Source organism: Spea bombifrons, chromosome 3 (genome assembly GCF_027358695.1).
Source record: "Spea bombifrons isolate aSpeBom1 chromosome 3, aSpeBom1.2.pri, whole genome shotgun sequence".
Lineage (NCBI taxonomy): Eukaryota > Metazoa > Chordata > Amphibia > Anura > Pelobatidae > Spea > Spea bombifrons.
Window position 1 is genome coordinate 25,589,394 of NC_071089.1, and position 17,388 is coordinate 25,606,781.

The 17,388-nt window shown below is 39.0% G+C and overlaps 1 protein-coding gene across 2 annotated transcripts in view; it reads right to left on the reverse strand.

Moving 5' to 3' along the window:
• Nucleotides 1-9,413: 9,413 nt before the first annotated feature.
• Nucleotides 9,414-17,388, reverse strand: part of FBLN7 (fibulin 7) — a 32,986-nt gene continuing 25,011 nt past the window's right edge. For both annotated transcript variants that reach the window (XM_053458708.1, XM_053458709.1), the window contains exons 4-8: nucleotides 13,358-13,486; nucleotides 13,064-13,201; nucleotides 11,557-11,694; nucleotides 10,388-10,526; nucleotides 9,414-9,900 (exon numbers count right to left, since the gene is read on the reverse strand). In XM_053458708.1, coding sequence (XP_053314683.1) covers nucleotides 9,528-9,900; nucleotides 10,388-10,526; nucleotides 11,557-11,694; nucleotides 13,064-13,201; nucleotides 13,358-13,486 — 917 coding nt within the window. In that variant the 3' untranslated portion in view covers nucleotides 9,414-9,527. The remainder of the gene's footprint in view (nucleotides 9,901-10,387; nucleotides 10,527-11,556; nucleotides 11,695-13,063; nucleotides 13,202-13,357; nucleotides 13,487-17,388) is intronic.

Consider the following 17,388-nt stretch of genomic DNA (forward strand, 5'->3'; position numbering starts at 1 on the left):
ACATCAAATCAAATAAGCCTTGGCGACAAAATTATCCTTTTTAATGGGACAGTAGACTTCATTATTTTATAAAATGACATAATAAAAAAAATAATTTATGTCCAGAATGCTATGTGGCATGTGCGTGTGAAACTCTGTAGCACTGAAGCTACACATACAAGGTTGATATCTGTGGTCACGTGGAATGTAGCAACATCCACTTAAATTCTTTTTTCCCTAACATAAAGGAGTATTTGATTGTTTTTCTTAAGTCAGTTTATCTGTATTTAATGGCTCCAATAAAAAACACAGATTAGATAATACCACACCACCATATAACACTGTTTCTCTGCAAACATCAAAATTATTACTAATATCTGATTGAGTGCACTTTAATCTTAGTGTAGCCATCAGATCACACTATGGAGCTTAGTAGAACTAGCCCAGAATAATGCAGGGTTCATGATTCTGTATGGATCTCCCTTCCCAGCTAGTAGGTCCTAACCTTAGTATGCATCAAAGCCCATGAGTTTGCATACATTTCACTAGAGGGTACCATTAGGTGCATTTGTTTGGTTGCACCAATACAATAAGGACCTTCTGACACATCTAATTTATTATAAAGTTAGTTTACTTGAATGCCAATTTAAGCAAGTGTATTTGTTAATTGATTATACCACATACCTACGTCAATACAGATTCTCTACTCTTGCTCTCTGACCATATGCATTCATAGAGATCAGCATACCTGGGAACTCTCAAGGTTTGACCCAAGTCTCAGGGTCCTTGGTGTGATTCTTGGTGGGATATCAGGATCTAAGGGTGAAAAGGCAAAATCTCAGAATCACACAGTCAGGGGAGTAACTAGAAACCTCAGGGCCCCGGTGCGAGAATCTGTTAAGGGCCCCCAACCCTTTCTCACGATCTACCCTCTCCCTCCCTACCCCCCTTCTCACAATCTCCCCTCTCCCTCCCTACCCCCCTTCTCACAGTCTCCCCTCTCCCTCCCTAACCCCCCTTCTCACAGTCTCCCCTCTCCCTCCCTAACCCCCTTCTCACAGTCTCCCCTCTCCCTCCCTACCCCCCCTCTCACGATCTACCCTCTCCCTCCCTACCCCTCCTTCTCACGATCTACCCGCTCCCTCCCTACCCCCCCTTCTCACGATCTACCCACTCCCTCCCTACCCCCCCTTTGTAGGTCACTTACCGTTGGGAGCGTGAGGCATTTGTCTCGGGTGCCGGCGCTTCACTGCTGAGCGCCGGCATATGACATCAGTGTGAAGCGCTGGCACCCGAGACAAACGCCTCACGCTAGTCTGGGCAGCCCTGAGGCAGGCGGCGGCAGCAGCAGCAGAGCAGCTGCAGAGACGGGGAGCAGAGGCATCCTGGATTTCTGTCAGTCAGGGGGCCCAAGAGTTGCCGAACGGTCGTTTTCAGCAACCGCTCGGCACCCCTTGGGCCCCCCTGACTGGCAGAACTCCAGGGCCCGGTCGCAGTCGCGACCCCTGCGACCCCGGTAGTTCCGCCACTGCACACAGTCTGGAGCCGACTCATTCATCCTGTACATTAATCTGATGATATGTAAGACTCCTAATTAGTGCTTTTTGCTATGATAATTGATATCTCAGTTTAAGTGTATGTTACTCAATTTAGTGTATGTTAAAATATTGGCAAGGACAGTTATTAAAGTAATTTGGTTAACTTATTTGATGAGTTGCTACATAGAATCTGTAAGACAGACTATTAAAGAGTTAATATTTCAATAGCCTCAGTGTCAGCTCATATAGAAGGATCTGGGGCATGGACCCATTTACTTGTTACAGCCATAAAGAAATCATGCGGGGCACCTTCAATTTAAGTGTGCCAAAATGTACATTTACCATTACACACCCCTGGTTAAAGGTGACCCTGGCCACCCCAGTTACACCAAAAATTAATGAACAAAAGGCATTTCCTATACCTACTGCTTTTAGCTAAATGAAATTATATCACTGTCACAATTCTAGAAGGTCCAAAAAGGTCATCGCCTAGAATTTCAAAATAAGGTCTGCATTTGTCTTGTAAAAGATGCACTTTGACCTCACTCAGCCATGTACTGTATGAAGTAATGGGAAATTACTTTTTCCATTACAGAAGAATGTCTGGTATTTGTTAAGATAGCAGTGGAAACACTGGGACTTGTTATAGAAAGATTATAATAAAATAGCTGAGGGGTTAGTTTGCCTAGCAGTGTAAAATAAAAGTATAAATCCAAAAATATAATGCTTTATGGGATTATGTGCCTTAGTACATTATTAAACATTATTATCACTGGGAATATAAAATATATATTTTTATAACATATAGAAGATTATATGGGGCATATACAGTATACTGTGTATATATATATATATATATATATATATATATATATATATATATACACACACACTATCTGGACAAAAGTATTGGGACATTTGACCATTACACCAATAGGGACTATTATGACATTGCATTCTAAATACATAGACATTAATAATGTCTGTTGGAATTTTTGCCTATTCATCTAGAAGAGCATTTGTGAGGTCAGGCACTGATGTTGGATGAGAAGGCCTGGCTCACAATCTCTGTTTCAATTCATCCCAAAGGTGTCCACACCAAACTCATCCAACCATGTTTCTATGGACCTTGCTTTGTGCACATGTGACCATGCTGGAATAGAAAAGGGCCTTCCTCAAACTATTCCCACAATGTTGAAAGCACAGCATTGTCCAAAATGTCTTGGTATGCTGAAGCATTAAGATTTCCCTTCACTGGAAGTAAACGGCCCAACCCCTGAAAAAAAGCCCCAGACCCATATCCCTCCTCCACCAAACTTTACAGTTGGCACAATGCATTTAGGCAGGCAACGTTCTCTTGACATCCTTCAAACCCAGACTTGCCCATGTATGTTTGCGAGCAGAGCCTTCTCCACCTAATGTGTGTCAAATCTCATCTCATACCCCTTGTATATATGTATTGTATTAAGCGCTGCGTAAATTGTTGGTGCTATAAAAATAAAAAATAATAATAATCAGACTGCCAAACAGAGAAGCATGATCTGTCACTCCACAGAACATGTTTCCACAGCTCCAGAGTCCAGTGGAGGAGCTTTACAGCACTCGATCCAACGCTTTGCATTGTTTTTGGTGATGTGAGGCTTGCATGCAGCTGCTCAGCAATGGAAACCCATTCTATCAAGCTCCCGCCGCACGCTTTTTGTGCTGATTTTAATGAGAGTAGAAGTTTGGAGCTCTTCAGCGTTGACGACTGTTACGCACCATTTGTCTCAGCATGCATTGATCCCGCTCTGTGACCGTGGTCTTTTCTCTTTATGTGCTACTGTTCCTAAACATTTTCACTTCCATTTTCATATGTATGTCTATCAGGGACGACATTTCAAGAACTGACTTATTGCAAACAGCATCCAATCACAGTACCAGCTTAAATTCACTGAGCTCTTCAGAACCACCCATTATTTGTATTGTTTGTAAATGCAGATTGTATGGCTAGGTGCTTGAGTTTATACACCTGTGGCAACGGGACACACCTGAATTCAATAATTAGGAAATGTGTCCCGATACTTGTGTCCAGTTTGTGTGTGTATATATATATATATATATATATAAGTATTTTTTATATATATATATATATACAGTGATTTTCAGCAGGAACATGTAAAGCCCATATCTGGGTTAGGTTTATGGCAAAGGCTTGAAGTAAAATATATTAAAACCAAGCAAGGACATGTAAAAACAGGCATGTAAGAATGGCAGTGGAGACAGGAATGTTTGGGGGAGTGTTAACTGTGAAATGCAGAAATAAAGGAAACAAGCAGAATGACAAAACGCAAAAAAGAATGCAGCAGCAAATGTCTGATTCATAGTGTTACCAGTGACATCATTTAGACAGTGTCTCGCAATACGGAGGTTTATTTGGTCAAGGCCTGTTATTAGTAGTTACTATTAATATATTCAATTTTTAGAACAACAGAAAATATATGTAAGCACCATTTGGCAGCTGATCTTCAGATCTTCTTCTTTGGGAGTTGCACTCAGCGAAGTGATATTCGACTTCTTCCTTCCCTCCTTGGCCTGAAGGCCTGCAGGAGGGCCAGATCTTCTTGGTCCCCTGGAAACATTGTCTGAGGCAGGTGCACCAACCAAAAGGTTTGCCACAGTTCCCTCCCACCAAAAATCCCAAATCATAAGGGGTCCAGTGGCCTTTTCAGTGATTGAAAAGTTCCAAATGTGCCCCTTTGATTATTAAAAATAAAACCTTAATCAACAAAAAACACATGCACAGTGAAGAAAAAACAGGGCCACACATAGCATAAAAAGTCCTGCCATTTTGGGCTCTAGCCTCTCTGGTATCATAAACAATCATTCCTCTGAACAGGCTGGGGCTAGTGCAAGCAAAAATAAAAAGTGCTTGGAGGGATCCAAGGCGCTTGGTGCATTTACCGGCAGTGTCAGACATGGAATGGGCAACTGTAACCTCTTGAGGTTGGGCTTTCGGATTGAAAACAAGCTTGCCCATAATGTTACATCATCGGCCAGTAGGATAAAAAATTAGCATGACAGTTTAGGAGATTGTTTAAAGTCATTCATATCTGTAGATCGTAATTAGATTACTTTGCTTGTAAAGTAAATACACCCCCTAGCAGGGCCGGCCCGACAATGGAGCCGAGTGGGGCAACCGCTCCAGGCGGTTTGCCGCCCCAAGCCCTTTTTTTTTTTTTTTAAGCGAAAGAGAGAGAAAGGGGCGCCGAGTGGTCAGTACCCGCTCGGCGCCCCTCTCTCTCTCCTCCGCGGCGAGTCTCCCTGTTCGGTCTTGGTGCCGGCTTGTAATGCTGAGTGCCGGAAGATTTCCGGCGCTCAGCATTACAAGCCGGCACCGAGACCGAACAGGGAGACTCGCCGCAGGACTGCTGAAAGGTAAGTACAGGAGGGGGGGGGCAGGGACGGAGGGAGAGGAAGGGTAGATAAGGGGGGGCGGCATTTTAAAATTTGCCCCAGGCAGCATTTTGCCTTGGGCCGGCCCTGCCCCCTAGACACCCCCTGCCTCCACCACAAGAATAAATTAGATAATTGTGCCGGTGAAAATAATATCATAATGCTTAAAAGTGGTGTTATTGGAGCAGAGAAAGGTGTCTTGAAAGAACACAATGTGAAAATTGACTTTCCACAGTCAACACATTTTTCTGCCTAAAAATTGGAAAACCACGTATTATTTCTAAGTAGTAAAAAAAAATTTTTCTGGTAATTTTTCTGGTTTCTTCATGATCCTTTATTGTTTCCATTCCAACTATTGCATAATCACAACAATTCAAGCAGTGTCTTAACATTTTGTGGAATTATGCTTTTGGGGGTTTTCTTTCTCTTGGCATCGTTGAATGACAATTATTTATCCAAGAATTAGTTTCATCATGTTTTGGCATTAAACTGAACAGAACAACCTCAATATGGTGATCACACCGTCCAAGGGTGGGGATTTCTCCATTACATTAGATATCTTGCCAGATATGTAAGTCTCAGCTGCTATTTTTGTCAGGCGGCACATAAATTTATACACAAGGAACACCCTTGGTATTCATCGCTATGACTTTTAAGAAAACAAGCAAAATTATTGCCCAAAACAGACAGATTTAATGTTGCTAAGTGAGTTTTTTTGTGCAAATTTGTAAATTATCGCCTAAACCATAAATATGGCTTGTTCCTCAAAGAGGGACACTTAGGAAATATAGTTATTTGTAAACTGTCCCGGTTTATTAAAAATGGTACCATCATAGTATCTGGGCTAGCATATTACCCCCATTGAAGTCGAAAACATACAGATATTCTATAGAAATGATCACTGAATTATTATGTATTCATAATGAAATTTACGGGTGCCACACGCCTACATTAAAGGATGTCACCAACGCTATCCACTATGAACCTCTTCCCAAATATTACTAAAGAATCAAAGTAAACCTCCAAAAAATAATTTTAGAAAATGATGAAATGATAAAAAGTCATTGTATTAAATAATTCTGTTATTCACTCCACTGAAAAGCTTTGCATTCTCCATGAACTGATCACCTGTCTTCTCTGTGTAAATGCCGGGATGTTATCCCTGATTCAGTGGCATATAATTTGCTAGTATTGCGGCTTCTTTTTTATATACAGCTCTTGTGTAGGCATTTATAGAGTAAATTGACTCTGGTGTACTGTGTTTTTACATGTGCACGTGTTGGATATTTAATTCAACTTTCTACAGTGCATTTTATTTCTTTAGATGTGTTTTGTGGATTCTAGACATATTTGCTATGATCTGAAATGTAACATTTAAGACACACTAATGCTCTGTTTACCTCATTAAGTCATTTAGTAGGATTGTCTTCTGTTGAATGAATCTTGTTTTTGTAGCAGTCACAGTCTAGAATTCATGATCTCTATTTGTAAATGAGTCGCACACCATGAATTAACAACCCACCATTAAAACCAAGTGAGGTATCTCATAAAATGAGATTTAGCACAGCTTTAAAATCTATCGTTGATATATATTCTCAAATAGCTTTCTGTAGAACATATGCCAGGGAAACATAAAAAAATAATACTCCAAAACACCATGAGAAATGTTTCTGCTGCTAAAATTGGGATCACCAAGCCCTACAAAGCTTCATTTGTGGAAAGCCCATCTACAAACAAGATGTATTTCACTATAACAGCAGTGCGATAATATGTCAGTTCAAAGGTTAAATATTTTTGTGTAAAAGTGTAGATTCTTAATGGCCATGGAAAGTGCTAAACACATTTTTTATGATTACTGCCAGTTGTGGATACCGCAACTGTTAATATTTACGGCTGATTCCCCATAAGACCGGAGTCTTTCTTAGTAGCTCTGCGGGAGACAGATGAACATGAGTAAGTGTGAGCCTCACCTAGTCCCGTCCATATTGTGTTCCGTATCACTCTACAAACCCATATCTACCACCCACAGTGACTTTAGTTTATTTTCACGTGTTGGATAAAGACACGTTATTGGTAGGATGTATATGTGGCCTTCTTAATATGTTCCTGATATGTTTCAAATTCTTCTAGAAAGGTCAACAAAGGTTAAGAAAGTTGTGGCCTAATGTCACACAGAACATGTGTTGGTGTTTATTTATATAATGGGTTGAATTTGGGTATTCAGAAGCCAACATCTGGCCTATTAGAACAAACACAAGTTTATAAAGTTACAAAATAACGTTTACCTCTGTCTAAACATAAATGAATCAAGAATAAGATACATTAGACATCACCCTTTTGGAATGGGATATGAAGTATCCAATAATAGTCAGAGTAAAACACAGTGTACATTTATGGGAAGGTGTTTATTACTGTACATACCTCAGACACAATCTTGTGACAAATGGTTTTGAAACATAGCTCTGTATATGTATTTACATTTATACAATCCAGAACATAAAGCTGCAGGTTCTCGAATGAATGCAAATCAAATTGTTAAGGCATAACATTTGCATCTGATTGCCAGTTAAAGCCATTTACCCTGCATAGTTAATACTAACACCTCCCCAGTCTAGCCTGTGTTTCTAAAATTAAATTCCAAGAAGCTGTCACGGTGAATGATAAATCCTTTGCCAGTAGTTTCAAACTTCTACAGTACCTGCATCGGCTTTAACTCCATAAAGGTATGTATTCAATACCTGCCAAGAGTCACAGTTTGTGTGCAATGTCCCATCATGTTGATTTAGTGGGCAGTGGGGATCATGGGCCAGTTATAGAGTCCCTCTGATCTCCCCTGGCCGACCCAAGGAGCTGTTAAGTTGTGGCACAGACCTCTAATGCAACTCTTATGTTGCATGGTGACTTTTCAGGTGTGGTGGCCATGCTGCCTGCCATGTTTGGCCACTTCCTCCTACCTCTAGCCACACCGCAACACAGGTGCCCCAATTTGTTGTGGAGACAGAACTGTAGTCTAGCTTCTTCCTCTTTATAAACCTGAACACATAGAATCAAAATCATTAGCGCTGCTAAGGCGTTAAAAGATGATGTGTCTCTTTAGGTTAATGAAGACATTTTCACAAACGCTTTAGATCTTTGGATGTTATATCAACTCAGTCAATTTTTATACATTTCTAGGACACAAATAGAAAAGAAGGGTTTTATTCATTCATGTAAACCAGGACTGCCATCCCACAAATCCTACATTATTGACAAAGTATTTCCTGTGGTCTGCAGCCTGCCATACAAACCCATGGGATTTCTTATTTTATATAATAATCCCTGTTTTAACAGGCTCTGGTCCACCGACATGTGAAAGTAGGTCGTGTAAAATACACTGTTTAGATGTAAGGTGAGCAGCATTAGTACGATGAATACTAACTTAGTTCTTATTAAGTGTCAGGCAGTCTCAGGTAATTCATTTGTTATCACAGGGTTAACTTCTACACAACTAGTCGATGCAACTGAAACAAGCTACTATATAGACTGAGTGTGCTCAAGCATGTAATATATATATATATATATATATATAAGGTATATATATATATATATATATATATATACATATACATATACTCTATCATAAAAAAAGAGCCCTGGACATTTGTGAAAAAGCCTGCTTCTGCATAGAAAGTTTAGAATGAATGTTAATCACTGGGTGCTCTTTTTTCAATTTCCTTACATAGTATAAACTTGCTCTTTAATCTGCACCAAAAAAACTTCATGACATGCTTACTTCCTTTTATCCAACCCCTTAACATATGGGTCTCTAGGAAAGTACCCATGCAAAGCCTAGCCAAACAGGTAGTTTACCCTCACATTGATAAAAACGGTAATTATATTAATGTTGTTTGAAAGGACCGTCATTGAGGTATGGCCAACCAAATCCGCTGACTTCTAAATGTAGGTATCATGCTTTTATGTGACTAAAGCTCTCTTTATATTGTCATTTTGCATGATCAAGCAAAATCATTTGATGGTAAATTCTGATGGAAAAACTCCGTATACCAGTAATTTTATTTCTTTGTATTACCACTGCCCAGTTTATAAGGATAGTTGAAACCTGCCTTCATCACTTCTTCATTTTTTTAGGCGTGTCTCTATGGACTATAAGGTCATCCAGCGTCCAGTAATTGTGTACTACGTTAACTACATAGATATAAGATGGTTCAAATATCTCTCGTGGTATTCATGATGTTCTCACAAAATTTAGAGACAACAAATTTACAATCCCAATCTCTTGCTGTGTTTTTACGAAGCTTAGTTACTCAGAATATATATACATATAATTTGATATTGATATTGTGTTTCGTTGGGATCTACATACAATAAAGTGTGTGTTTCAAATTACTCTGACGCTAGCTTTAAAGCATTGGGATTACTCTGACCAAATACACAGTAGAGTAGAAAAAGACATTTCAATAATGCAGTAAAAGCTATGTTATTTGTAGGGCGAGGCACACATTCCATTATAGAACATAATGTGCTCCATTCCCATTGACAAACTCAGTAACTCTACAGTCTCTCATTCCATTTGCTTTAAAAGCTATAAGGAGACACAAACACTGTGATTTTTGAAAGATGCTTGGCCTGGAATGTGCGGTCCAAGTATTCCGACATGTCTACATCCACCTCAATGGTTTGAGGGCCTTGTGGACTCTGAACTAGAATAAGTTCTCCAGTCTGCCTATCTGATCTTTGCATTACAAAGTTCCCTCTGCTGTTTCCACCCACTATTCCAAAACGCAAGCTGTCTGGTCCTGGTCGTCCAGGAGCTGACGCGGTTGCCATGCGGAAGAGGGTGACTGGGGTGGGAAGGCTTGAAGGCAAAGAGAGGTAGTGGAATGAAATGGTCTTTGGTGCATGATGACATGACCTACTTTCCATTGGGCATGGATTGCGCTCACATTGGCTAAGAAAGAAAACAAATAATATACGTTTTAGTAAGACAGCAGTAACAATATAACCAAATAATATGACACATCCACAGGGGCAGAACATTAGAGGATGCAGCTGGTGCTCCCTCCAAGAGGGGGACTGTGAGGGGGACATATATATGTTAAATGTCCTATAAGCATGGGATAGATAATAACAAAGTTCAAGTCTTAAGCAAATTGTTGGGAGTAGCTTGTTAGCCATTTTTTTCTTTTCAAAGAGACGTGTGACCCTTTAAATAAGTAGGTGACAGTAAAAGTAGGTACTTTGGGTATTGGCTTATCCTGCCTACTGAAATTCTATCATCTTTCTGGGTTGGAAAACAAATTAGTGGATCAGTGGCCTGATACCATCTTACTTCTGTTGATTACATCATACTATGCGCAAAAGTGCAAAGGATTTTGGGAGGCATTTTATGTATTGCTCAATAAAATCAATATTTAATCAATATTTATGTTACTCACATTGGTGATGTTTTCACATAACTGATATTTCCGTTGGGCTTTGGACACTCTGGAGAGACACACTGAAACCCCCCTGCGGTATTAATGCATATGGATCCTCTGGTGCAGTTGTGATTTCCAGAATTACATTCATCAATATCTGTGGGTAAAGCAAGGTATTTGACTTATTATCATCTCACCTTTATAGAGTAGCAATTTGTGTTGCAGCACAATAGACTTATATACAAAATATGAATTTGCATTTAAAAAGAGACATAAGGCATGTTTTGTTTGACATTATAGTTAAAAACCTTGATAGAAAAGTCTGGACTTTATTATCAGATTGATTACAAATTTAAATGTTTTCCTATTAATTTACATTTGATGTCAAATTGTATATCCTAGTATGCAGTAATTATTAAGTTTAAGGTGATACATTTTATTGGTGTCAATATAGAAAAATGTTACACAAGCTTCAGGGATCTCTTCTTCAGAGGTAATCACAGCTCTTTGAGGTCCCCAAAGCACATGCATCTTTTTCTAAGTTAGCCCAATAAAAGCCGTAATTTTTAAGTAAAGGCTCCATCTTCTTTTGGAGCAATACTGGTATAGATTATCTTTTTATAATCATTGTCTTATGCTACATTATTATTGCATTACGAAAAAACACAGCTCTTTAGTTGATTATCTGTGACATTTATCTCATGTATAGGTCAAATCAAGACATAATAGGCAGGCTTTCTTTTAAGACAGTGGATATACATTGATATTTAGCCTCCACGTAATTGTCATAAATAGGAGCATCTCAGGTTTGTTTTTTTCTGTAAAAAAAACCTATAAAAATACAGTTGTGTGAAAAGGAAAGTACCCTCTTATTGAATTCTATGGTTTTACATATCAGGACATGATAACAATCATCTGTTCCTTAGCAGGTCTAAAAATTAGGTAAATACAGTCTCAGATGAACAATAACACATGATCGGTACTTTGATACTTTATGTATCATCATTTTTCACAGTGACATACTGTTTAGTTAATTAACCGCAAAGAAACAACTTTTAAGCAACATTCATTCCTACAACAACTAAAATCAAATTATCATTGCTTTTAGAAAAAAATATGAGGAAAATTATGGATAAATAAAGTAATGTTGTCCAAATATGTCATTGTTTATGAAATAAAACTCTCACCTTCGCAGCTTTTTCCATCTCCAAGCATCTTATACCCAGCTGGACATGAACAGCGATATGAACCAGGAATATTGACACAGTTGTGCATACAGAGACGTGGGGCTCCTTCCACCTTATAAACCTCACACTCATTAACATCTGCGAAGGAAACACATTTCCATAACCACAGTGTCTGTATACAAACATTTCTCTAATTTTTTCTTGCGCAGGTCAGATAAAGCAAACATAAACTGATGAGTTTAACTCTTATTGGAAAATGAAAGTGAATGTAACTATTTGGGGGGCAGACAAAAAGACATCTTACCTTTCCCTTCCTTCTAAATGTCACCTTCTTAGGAGGAAGTTACTTAATAGAAGACAGTTTAGTTTTTCATAAACATGAAAAACATATGACACTATATGCTTCTAAACTGACATCATGCTCCTTTCTCCAGGACGCCATTCTCCTTTGCATTCTTATGTTCCTTATACAGGTGCCTCCTGCTAAAGATAGAAAATCCTCTTCTCCAACATGTAAAAAAACAGCCATATAATATATGGCTAATAATAATTAACTATTTAAAAGTGCCAAAAATACCCTTTTTTTGGTAATATGAATGTGGCATATGGAAGCAGGTCTAGGGGGACCACATCCCATCCGTTGCAAAACACAAGGCAGTTCATTTTATTGGACAATTGGGATCCCCAATAGACGGTTGCTCAATTGGCTCGCCCAACAATGGATTACACTATGGAGGTCTGAGCCTAGCAAGGACATCCATCACAGTACGCTGTACCTGATGCTGCACTTTCTTCTGTGGAGGTCCAGAGCTCAATAGGGTAGCAGTGATGGTGGTTGGTTTGGTAGGCAGCTGGGTTACTGCCTTAGTTCAGGCTTAGGGCATTGCCCAACCTAAATATATGAATGAGTGGCCTCATTCAGAAAATCATTGCATGATAGAAAACTACTTCCTGTACTAACACACGGTTATGTTGTGTGCGGTTACTGAAAGCACGTGCTATGGCAAGCCTCTGTAGGGCTGTAGAGATTAGAATACATGGTTACACTGTAGGTTCAGGAACAGCATAGTTGTAGAAGTCAGGTAATGAAAACACTAAATCAGATGTTTCTGGTAGAGTTACAGAATCAACAACCTGTATTCATTATGTAGAGCCTATCCCAGTTAACTACGAAAAGGGTTATCCTGAGTCTCCATAAGATATTGGTTAAACAGTTATGGTTCATACTAACAAGAGACTGTGCTCTTAAATTGACTGCAACTTGTTACAGATTTTCTTCATATGCTGTGTCCTCCTTAAAAAAAATCACATTCTGTACCCAGGATCAGCCCCATGATTCACTGAAGACCTGGTCCTCCTAGGCAAACAAGGGTACCCCTTTGTAACATTTCCTTTCTATATAGAAAATAACCTTGTGGTGGCATCCACCTAGGGCATCGATATTGATGAAAGTCCTGGCTGTGCCACAATATCATACATTGCATTGGCTATTTGTACAAACACCTACCTTGGCAAATGCTGTTGTCAGGGGTGCCATTCATTTGGAAGCCAGCATCGCAACTACAGTGCTGAGCGCGGTCTACCCTGGCACAGCGTGGCTTACGGTTAAAAGCTGCATCGCTGGGTACACTCCATTCAGGTGGAGCTTAAATGGAAGCACAGATTGTAAAAACAATTAATATACTGAATCTTCCAAATGCATTGATGTTTACTGCTATCTAAAAACGTAGGTACCATTATTATACAGATTTGAGTTGCCAACATTATAGTCACATTCATTTTGAGTCCTGTGTAGCATTACCTGTTTGTGTTTGATGTTGGCAGTTGGACCCAGTATATTCTTGAGGGCAATTACATTTGTATTGGTGGTTGTTTCCCTCCACACAGGTACCGCCGTTTAAACAGGGGTGACTGCCACATTGGCTGATATCTGCAAATATACGTATTGATTAAACAATTAATTTGATCTTCTTAGTGCACAAACAGGGTCTTCTTTTGAGAATTACTTTTGAATATTGACAAAAATGCATTGTCTTTCGGAAGCCTAAATCCAATAAAAAGTCCCCAAACGGGATTGAAATGTAGAAGTAAAGGTTGACCAAATTTCCCTTTGTTCAACTGCAAATTCCTGCCAGGCCTTCATCGTGGTTATAAAAAAATAGATAATAAACTTTTGTTTGGGGAACACATTTGATTTTCAGTACTGCAAACTGTCTCTTTCTTTAGGTTTACTGTACCCTAATGTAACACCCATGTGCTTTTATTCAACATCAGATTATTATTAAAATAGAATTATAGACTTCAGGGATGTCCGAATAAGATTTTTTTCTGCATTGTAAATAAAATAATATACTGTACATTTAAAGGATTTGGGAACATGGATTATTCTTTACAAAGTGCAGTACTAATTTTATTTTTACTCCATTACAAGGAAAGTAAATAAAAGTGAGCTTTTTATTTTTGTGTAATTATTCTATTATTATAGACCACAATTTGTGGAATAATACTTTGGTGCAAGAAAAGAGGAGCCCTTCTTATATAAGTGTTCTAGAGCCCCAAACACCTTAATCTGGCCTTGCATGGAGAACAAGAGTAACTTTAATTTAACCCATAATATATTTTTATATTTGTTGAAGCTAACAGAGCCAAATGGTCATCCTAGTCAATGACTGGTGGATATTTTGTCTGACTCTCTGTACATGCTGTGTTGTATGTTCGTGCCATAAATACATTTCATTAGTGGGCTATGTATAGTAATGCACTAAACTTAATATTAATGAAAGGATATAAAACAACAAAGCTAAAAGATAGCTAAATCAGTACTGGAAAGCACTGCAGACCAGTTATTCTACGATGGTATGACATCATAAATCAAGGGGCAAAGGGAGAGAATTCTTTGCTAACTCCATTTGAGACAGTATTTTTTCACCATGAAGGAAGTAAATACCTGGAATAAACTTTAAGCAGAACCGGTACGTCTTTAATACAACAATTTAACAATTTAATGCACATAAGGTGTTTTTCTAATGCATATATTTTGCTCATTTTAGCCTAGCATTCACGTGTATTAAGTCTGAAAATAAGCAAGATGTAAGATTTTGTAAAGTGACAGATCCACTTTAAAATCAAGGTGAATTAGAATTTACCCAGTAATATCATCTTTTCAATTTGAACTTCCCAAAAAAATGACATCTGTTATTTTTACATTTATTTTCTTCTCTATATTTGACAGAATATTGTATTCCGCTAAGACTGCTTGTGGAATAAGAATGTCTATAAACATACAGCCAATAAATGCCACTTGGCAAACCATTCCTCTTTCTCCTGCTAACAGATGGATTCATTCCACCATCAATAGCATATTCTAAATATCTAAAAACAACCAGACCATGAAGTTACTCAACAAAAGTCAAGAGCATTAACCTGTGCCTCTTTGTTCCTTTGTAGACTGGGCACAGGTGGGCTGGCATGCTACCCAAAGATGAAATTAGATAGCATTTGTAAAAGCTTACAAAGAACGCAGCACAGGTGGTGCAAAAGCAGGGAATTTACTGCTTTGGGACTTTGCCAAGTTTTTTTAATGGAAATACCAATAAAGACATCTTTATGTTTCTTATCTGTAGAAAGAACTGAGACCTAGATGGGTAAAATAAGCCCTCTGTGCTAATACAAAGTTTCTTTCTCCTTTCCAGGTCCCGAATACAGGTCTGAATTTCCTGCATAGGCACATGTTCTTCTAACTGTGTGTGCAAGATGGCTGTTACATATTATACCTGGCAACCAAAGTTATCACCACGATCACCACTACCTATAAACATTAGATATCATGTAACAAGAGATGAGAACTGACTACGCCATTCCTTTCTCTTGAAATGTCATACATCATTTACTCCTTTGATTACTGATGGATTCCACCATTGATTCCACCAAAGACCAAACCACAAATGAAACATTTATTTAGATCAGCTATAACCCTTTGCTAAATAATGTGTCTTCATTTCACACTAGTTTATGCATTGTGCAGAAAAATACATTTAAAAAAAATCTTTGTTGGTCTCAGTGGATATGTTGAGAAGACAAGGTTGCTTTATATATCATCAGCACTCTTGCATGAAAATAATTGTTTTCTTGGTTATGAATTATTCTCAGTGGGCAGTTGACCACAAAATATTACCTATTGTGTTTTCCTTAAAGCTGTTTGTATAAGTCATAGAATGTACGCTTGTCTGAGCAGGGTATTCCTAACCACTTCTTTCTCTAAGACCAAATTGTTATGTGACAAACAACTTATCCCCTGTTTGCCCATTGTATGTGACTGTGGAAAATGATGGTACCAAAAAGATCAAAAAGTTAGCTGGCCGAACGTATAAACATTTCTGGCAAAAAATATAAACAAGTCAAAGTGTTTCATGATGAAATAATTATTCAGGGAATGGTGCATGTATTAAATTTTTTTTAAATTCAATAGAGTGGAACTGCATCTTTAAATAGGTCCTTGTCATTGCTGTTTGTGATAACCAAAACAGAAAAGCGAATATATTTATCATGATACTTTAATTAATTTAAATACCAACCATAAATTAGGAAGTGAGGAAATCTGCATGTAATTAGTATAATTGAATCCATATTTACTTGAAGTTAATATTCTGGTGGATACAATTAAAGGTTTGGGATATAAACTACATTCACAGCCCATCATGTCAAGAGGGAACAGAAAGCTGATAAATGATCTAATTAAAATGTAATGAAATTCAGTATTTATCACTTGGGTTGTTAAGAGACAAAATGATAATTTAAAAGTTCGATGTATTCAATAATAAAAAATATATTTCACATGTTGACTTTGGCACAGTGCTGTGTTTATCACAGAGACACAACTGGGTGTATATGTGTATGATATATGCATATGTGCTATATTCATACCTGGGGCACCAGGGCTAATCACATGTGGAGGCACTGCTAAAAGTCTTAAATAAGTGGTTAGTAGAAGGGGAAATAGGTGGGGAACGGACATGCCAAATGCTACTCAGTTACCCTTAGAAAAAGAAAGTGTCCCGTAGACCTGGGAAAGCTGAAGTCTGCACAGGTTTTGCCATTAAAATCGCATTTCATATGTCCCTCTTATTGAGCTTCCACTATAATAGACCCTAAACATTTTGCAGGCTCAAAATGTTATCCTGAGCTTCTCATTTAAGGATGAAATTCTGCTTCTGCAGGGTTCTGGGGTTGTGTCTTTCATCTCTGAGTAGTGGAGAGGTGTTAGATGATGCCCAGTCTCCCAGGCCTGTAGAATATAATACGCTCGGCCCAGCCCTACCATATCACATCCCCTTTCTGTCTCCTACAAGGAGGAAAAGTAGAGCTCAGCAGGATTGGGGACAGCAACCCCCAACCCTGAATGCATACGGTCCACGTGCAGAACTGTGCGCATGAGCAATAGCGTTACCTGTCTAGCTCTACCCCTCGCCAGGGGTTAAAGTTGGGCGCTATGCAGGGCCAGCCTTTGGGGTGTGCGAGCTGTGCGGCCGCACAGGGCGCCATGGCATCAGGTGTGCCATGCGGTCGTCCCATCATCAAGGCCAGGGCCGCATCGAGGCAGGTGCACAGGGTGCACAGCACCCAGGCGGCAGGGAGAGGAGGGGAGAAAGGGACACTGAGCGGTTACACATGAAAAAGTTTTCAGCAACCGCTCGGCCCCCTTGGTCTCCTCTGCTCCCTACCGCTGCCCTAACTGTGGTGGTGGGAGCGCGAGGCCTTGGTCACGGTGTTTCAGGATGAGTGCCAGAATATGACGTCACAGGGGGAGGAGAGGGGGTAGAGAGTGAGAAGGGA